Source organism: Agrilus planipennis, unplaced genomic scaffold (assembly GCF_000699045.2).
Source record: "Agrilus planipennis isolate EAB-ADULT unplaced genomic scaffold, Apla_2.0 scaffold37, whole genome shotgun sequence".
NCBI classification, from domain to species: domain Eukaryota; kingdom Metazoa; phylum Arthropoda; class Insecta; order Coleoptera; family Buprestidae; genus Agrilus; species Agrilus planipennis.
The window spans coordinates 273361-280279 of NW_020438995.1; the positions used below are offsets into that span (position 1 = coordinate 273361).

At 34.5% G+C, this 6919-nt stretch overlaps 1 protein-coding gene across 1 annotated transcript in view; it reads right to left on the minus strand.

Annotated features, from left to right (window-relative positions):
• Positions 1 to 4905, minus strand: part of LOC108745136 (protein kibra) — a 45887-nt gene extending 40982 nt beyond the window's left edge. The window contains exon 1 of the mRNA XM_025975732.1: positions 4241 to 4905. Coding sequence (XP_025831517.1) covers positions 4241 to 4368 — 128 coding nt within the window. The 5' untranslated portion in view covers positions 4369 to 4905. The remainder of the gene's footprint in view (positions 1 to 4240) is intronic.
• Positions 4906 to 6919: the final 2014 nt, after the last annotated feature.

Below are 6919 nucleotides of genomic sequence, written 5' to 3' on the forward strand. Positions count from 1 at the left end.
CTCTATACCTATTCTTCAGCTAAACGACTATTTAATTGCCTACGTACTTTCCTATCATCCCTTTTAACAATTCAACTCTGTATACTAACTGCATGACGTCTATAATCCTTACTTTTCCTAATTGCAGTTTTATGGTCAGTTTCTTCGGTGATTTGGGTTCAAACTTAACTTCTCAGTATTTCTTCTAAACTACATTTCCAGATTTTACTAGTATCTTATTGGTTCCCTACTTTAATTAACTTATTTCTAACTCCTCTTTATAACCCTTTTTACAATCTCTTCTCAATCCTTCCTAATTTCAATTTCACCATTCTACACTCTTATTCCTAGTCTTCATTTTTCGTTCCTGTTTTATTAAAGTTTGTTATCGTTTATTCCGCATTCTATTATTTAACCACCTCACATCAGAACACACAACGAGACCAAAGTTCTAACTTGGATTTTTCAGGAATAGATTAATATCGACTGGTTCCTAGGTTCATTTTGTATTTATTAGGATGACCTTTTATTTTGTATATTACAATTTAATGTGATAATTTCTGTTGATCGTTGATCTATTTACATAATTACAAATCGATAGACATTTAAATACCCATTACGATTTCTCTTCTCCGTTATTCATTAATTGTCTATAATTGTCTGCTTGTAGTTACAAAATTTTAATCTAATACGTATGGGATATCACTATCACAAATAGTTACAAAGTAAGTATTACCCTTAATCATTATGAAACTACTTCCATAAATTAATTAATAAATCTACTGTTAGTAGTTAAACTTGTTTTAAAAAAAATCAAATAAAGTGTATTGTATACCTTTATACCTTTGTATATTATTGATATTAAAAGTAATACTTTATTATTTTGTTGGGACCCTTGTTAGTTAAACGTTAATAATTTCAGTAACCCTAGTTATTCTATAATATATTCTTGTTATAACTATTATTTCTTTTTTATTTATGAGAATTTCGAACTCTCATTTCAATCAGGTTAATCATTATTTTTTTGCAAAGTATATGTCAGCAATATAAGCATGTTTATTAACACACAATAGTGCATTTCTACGAATATGGTAATTATTTTAATTTCTGAAACTGTGATGGAAGTTCATCAAATATTTGTAACTTATATTTTTCTCAATTGTTATCCATTGGCAATTATACTAACAACAAAAAAAGTACCAAATTCCCAGTACAGTTCATTTCAAGTAGTTAGAGATATGAAACCCAAATATAATAAGACACCTACGTCCTAAAACTGACTTGGACAAGTTTGACCAAGATATTATAAGAAGAACGGTGAATAATTTGTTTTTGCGTTGATGAATGTCGGAATAAAAGTCGGCAGAGTGAACTTAACAAATAATTACTTTATTAACGAAAACTACACTAGACTACAGAGAATTCGAGGTTGTCTTGTCGGGGTGTCAAATCACACTCTTCGAATAATACAGAACTTAAATCTAGGTACCTAAATAGAAATATCTACAAAAAGGGGCACAACCACTTGCCTTCGGATGACCTCCCGCTGTTACATTTATGGCCATACCGTTCGGTGTATAACTTTAGCAAGTGACAATAAATAGGTTTAAAGTAACCTAGAACATAAAGATGTCTACAGGGTGTTGAGACATGAAATATACGTTTACAGGGCGTAAACAATATTTATAATTGTCTGGAATAAATGCAACTTTCGGAGGACTTAAAACAAAACTGCCGTTCGGTGTATAACTTTAGCAAGTGACAATAAATAGGTTTAAAGTAACCTAGGACATAAAAATGTCTACAGGGTGTTGAGACATGAAATATACGTTTACAGGGCGTAAACAATTAGTTTATTTAAATAAGAACATCATGTTAATCAAAATTTGTGTAGCTAATTTTGGCTTATGTGGGATTGTTGTTGAAATTATTAAATGTGTGTAGAGATGTAGAATCATAAACAAGATAATAGCACGTGCTTTATAATGTAATCCCTCGTAATCTATTCTTTTGTTACCCGAGGGTTACACGAGTCATTGGATATCGTACCTAAACAACCTCCCCTCTGGGTATTCAGAGATAGGTCCATATTGTATGCTAATTTCGATAACAGTTAGTTATTGTTAGATGATTGTGCATACGTAATTTATAATTATCAAAACGAATTTAATATTTTACACATTCTCAACGTTTATTTGTATGATTCTTTTTACTTTTTTTTTGCATTTCTCGAACTATACAGCAAAATAACTTCTAAAACATTGCATTCCATTGTTTACTTTTCTATTTACGATTGTCAATTTTGGAAATCGTAAAAGGACATATTTTATCACTTAATTGGTCTTTCGTACCGAAAATGGTTCGAAGAAATATATTGTGTTCATATATCCATATCCATTCCATATTTGGCTAACCGAAGCAACAATTTTGCTTTCTAACTCATAGTTATTACAACTAAAGGTCGCTTGTTTGCTTTAGTTTAATAACTCGTAAAAAATAGGCCAAAACAATCACCTCTTTGCTCTACCATCGCCTTGCATAACGTTCCCGGGCAAAGTAATAAAAAAAAGAGTCAAACTCCTTCCTTAATAACACAGATTGCAAGTGAACCTGACATATCAAGGTCTGCCGTCTCTTCATCATTTTGTGTTTCAATTCACTCGATTTAAACTTATTAGTTGCATGTACATGCACATTCGAATAAATCTACGTATTGCATATGTTGTAACAAGTTACGTAAATAGTAAAATTAATTAGAAATGTAGTGAGTATGTAACTGCTAGCTACTTATACGTATGCGATATAATTTGTTCGAAATGCCTTAATAATTATTTCCTAATTCCTTCACACGCATATGTGTGTAATTAATAGACAAACGTTTATGTAAAAGGAAGACAGTTATGTAAAAAGGACTCTCGACCAGAACTGGTCTGTTAAAAACTACAGGCACTATTCACCACGCTTGACATATGTTCCGTTTTCTTGATTTTAATTGCACATTGTCGACGCAATTAGGAAACCAATAGAAGCTACACACAGACAAACAGACAGACAGACAGAAGACACAAAAAACTTTCACTTTCGCGGATGATGATGGTTCGTTGTTAGCAGTTTTGAGATAGAGATCGCAAAGCTGCTAGCCGGTACGGAATCGAAAATCTACCTGTTAAATTAGCTTTCTAATTGATTGATTAAAAATAGCTCTCCTAGGTAAGTACAGAAGTCAAACTAGCTGCAGTTTATTTTTAAAGATAATTTATTACAAAATAGACAAAATTAACACACAGTAACTCTCTTAATACGTAATACTGCACATAAAGCAATTTAATATCGAGGAAATAATTAGGTGTATGTAATAGTCGTGCAGGTAACACAGCAAGGCTTTCACTATGCGCGGTCGCATCCGATCTTTGTATTTGTCTGACTCGTTTTCTTTATTTATTTATTATTTCTACATTCAGACAGATACGTCGAATCTTCGGCAACCGGCAACAATAAATTTATTTATTTACATAATAATATAACTAGAGTAGGTACTAGAACGTTGGTTAGTAATGATGATGGTGGTGATGTTCTGGAATCTTAACAGGAACGTGCACAGGTACTTTGACTGGATAAGGTATTTCTTTTTCTACCGCATATGGTACTTCTTTCACGATGGGCACGGGCCTCTCGACTGGTACATGAACTGGCACTGGTACTGGTTTTTCAATCTCGACTGGTACCTTCTTTTCAACTTCGTACGGCTGTGGTACTGGTACTTTTACGTGATAAGGCACAGGCTTTGGTACTTCGACTGGATATGGTTTGTCAATGGGGATTTTGACTTCGTATGGTNTATTTAACAAACGGATTAGGCATCTAAATATTACCTATATGTTTATTTCATTATTAAAAAATGAATAAATTCCTACGGTATGTATAGCAGTGTAGGTGTACGTACCTACTACAGTACTTTTTATTTGCAAGATGAAAACAAATAATAGACTGTCGCTGTCTACATAGCCTACATACCAACTGCTTAATATTATATTACATATGTACGTACATATAAAACATCCGCATATACATAGGTATGTATGTACGTTAAGAATTTTACATACACAACTAGGAGATTTTCACGTTACGGAAGGACTTTTTAAGCGGATTAACGAAATATGCAGTACAACTATGAATCCATATCTACCAGACACTTGGTAAATCAGAAAAAAAATACCATAAATAAGTTGTGGAATGCGTATACATGTATATTTCTCTTTACCTGTCTCTAGGGTCAATCCAAGTAGTTTTTTTCGTATTATGATCTATAAAATACACTTTGCCGTCGTAATCCCTTGCAAAATCCCAGCCTTCGGGCAGGGGTATCTCACCATTTCGTCGTTTTGGCATAATCAATCACTTAATCCATGCAAAATATAAGCAACTGTCGTCGCGCACTCAAACACCACGATCTACACGGCCATGTTGCATACCACATTGTCATCTCGAACGACCCACCGATGACGTCACGTACGATAACCAATCGAGTTGCCGCAACCTCGAGAAAGGAATGTGACGGCGACGACAAGCAGCAACGGCATCGCAGTGGCACATTCTTTCACAGAGCACGAGCAGTTAACTGCGGCAAAAATCTGTCCCGACGTTCTAACTCGGACTACGTTGCGTTATAGAACAACACTGGTTATATCGACGCAAAGCCGACTTACGTTGCGTCTTTGCGCTCCACACATTCTACTGGCATTCATTGATACAATCCTAGAAAACGGTGAATTTATTTGATGTGAATTCTCATACCGGGTCGCTTCACATGACCAGAATGCTGTATGTATCATGGATCTAATATATGAATAACAAATTGTAAAATATGCAAAAGAACAAGAATAAACATTTTTAACTTTCTTGTACAAACATTAAATAATCAAAAGTACAGGAATTATGTAGAATAAATCAATGGCGGCTCGTAGGTGTAGGCTGCCTACCTTTAATAATTCCCTCAATTTTCACTTGTCAGATAATTCACACTAATTAATTATAATTGCAATAAATAATTAAGTTTCATTTCATGTTTCTCCTAACATCAGATAATAGTTTGTAATATGCATATTACAGTACTTTATTGGGAACCGCTCTGTATTGGTCATGAAAATTACACGGAATAAAAACAGTAATATCTTTCGCGTATAGCTAGAACGAACTACCATCGATTTTGCAGCGTTATAGAAAACCGCTTGTAATAGCCACCCGGAAAACTATCCTTTAAACGGAAACTTCGTCCACCTCCGACCGCTTTCGTGCTTTGCTCGCTTTTAGTTGCGCTGTGCACATTTTACATTGGATTCGTTGACATAAATTGAATGTTTACAGGATTTTTAAATAAAAAAAGAATGAAATGTATTAATGNAAGTTCTTCTTGACTTTTGTTTTATTTAACAAAAAAAGTTAAAAAGTAGTTAGTGTAATAAGAGCAGAAACAGTACCTATACAGGATAGGTATTTATTTTTGCAGTTTCTACACGATTGTCTAGGGTAGTAGGCATAGATAGTAATAGGTCTAATGCATCACATGGTAGATGGTAGGTCACCTACAGTCACCTACCTGTATACGCTATAACTAGTGGGGAATTCCGCCGGTAATTAGAACCGTCGTCGCATCATCTGTTGTTGTTTAACTAAAATGTATGTCGCCTAGTATGTCGGTAATGCCGATTTTGGTAATTTAAAAACTTACGTGGGGTAAACCCCCTAGACTAGGTAAATAGATGCAGGGCCGTCTTTAACCTATTGGAGGCCCTGGGCACATAAGCCTACCGGGCCTCCTACAGCTTTCACAGAGAATCATTTTGGTTTGTTATTTGTTTCTTTATATTCACATAAATGAATATACAATTGTAATATGACTCGAAAAACTAACTCTAATATCATTCTCAGGTTGGTACTTAAAATTGTGTTTTTTGAAAAGGCACCCTTCTAGTTTTCAGATATGCAAAATTGTCAACCAGTTGTTCAAACTGTTTGTCTTTAAGCGTATATTTTTTATTCTTTTCCGTTTAAGGAAGGAGCGTTCGCCACTGCGGTTAGTTACCATCATGTTTAAAAAGATTCTCAATGCAATTTCTACATTTGGAAATGCGTCTCCAACTCGGTTTTTTATCAAAACTTCTGGAATACTATTAGTTTTCCAAATATAGACATTCTATTTCTAACTCTTTCTCGTTAACATCTTCATAGCAGCAAATTTTTTGCAACTTTGTCTCGGGATTTGGAGTTTTCAAGCGAAAAACAATGTCAACAATAACCAATGTCCTTGTACAAACTCAATCGCTGTTTTAGATGCACGCTTGGGATATCACTTATGGGAAGTAAGGTATTTCTACTTTAATATCTCTTCCCAACTCAGTTGGACTATCGGTGCAGTCATCAAAAAATGTCTGGCGCGAACTTGGTAAGTCTTATTCTTTGAGACAAGTCCTTGTAGTCAGATTTTGTATTTTTCTCTTTGGTGAGCGATTCGAAGTAATAAAATTTCAGAATATATAAATGTTTGAAGTATCACCTATATTTAGGTATTCTCGCGTTCATAGCATGCAAAAGCGATTATGCAAGTATGCAACAATTATTGATTAATTTTATTAAAATAATTATCGGCTTTTGGTTGGCGGATGGATCTGGCAGGAACTATATAGGGGGCCTCCGTCGATTGTGGGGCCCTGGGCAATTGCCCAGAGTGCCCAATGGAATAGAGGAGCCTGATTGTAAACTAAATAAATTACATTTTTCACCATCTTCTGTTAAAATGGAATTTTCCAAAACTACCTACCGAAGCGAAAGATCTGAAACTCTCCCAATATCGCCAGAACTAATCCGCAATATGGCCCATGAATCGGATGTTTTTACAACTCGTTTCAAAGAGTCGTGACCTTCAGAAAATCTGCACAAATAG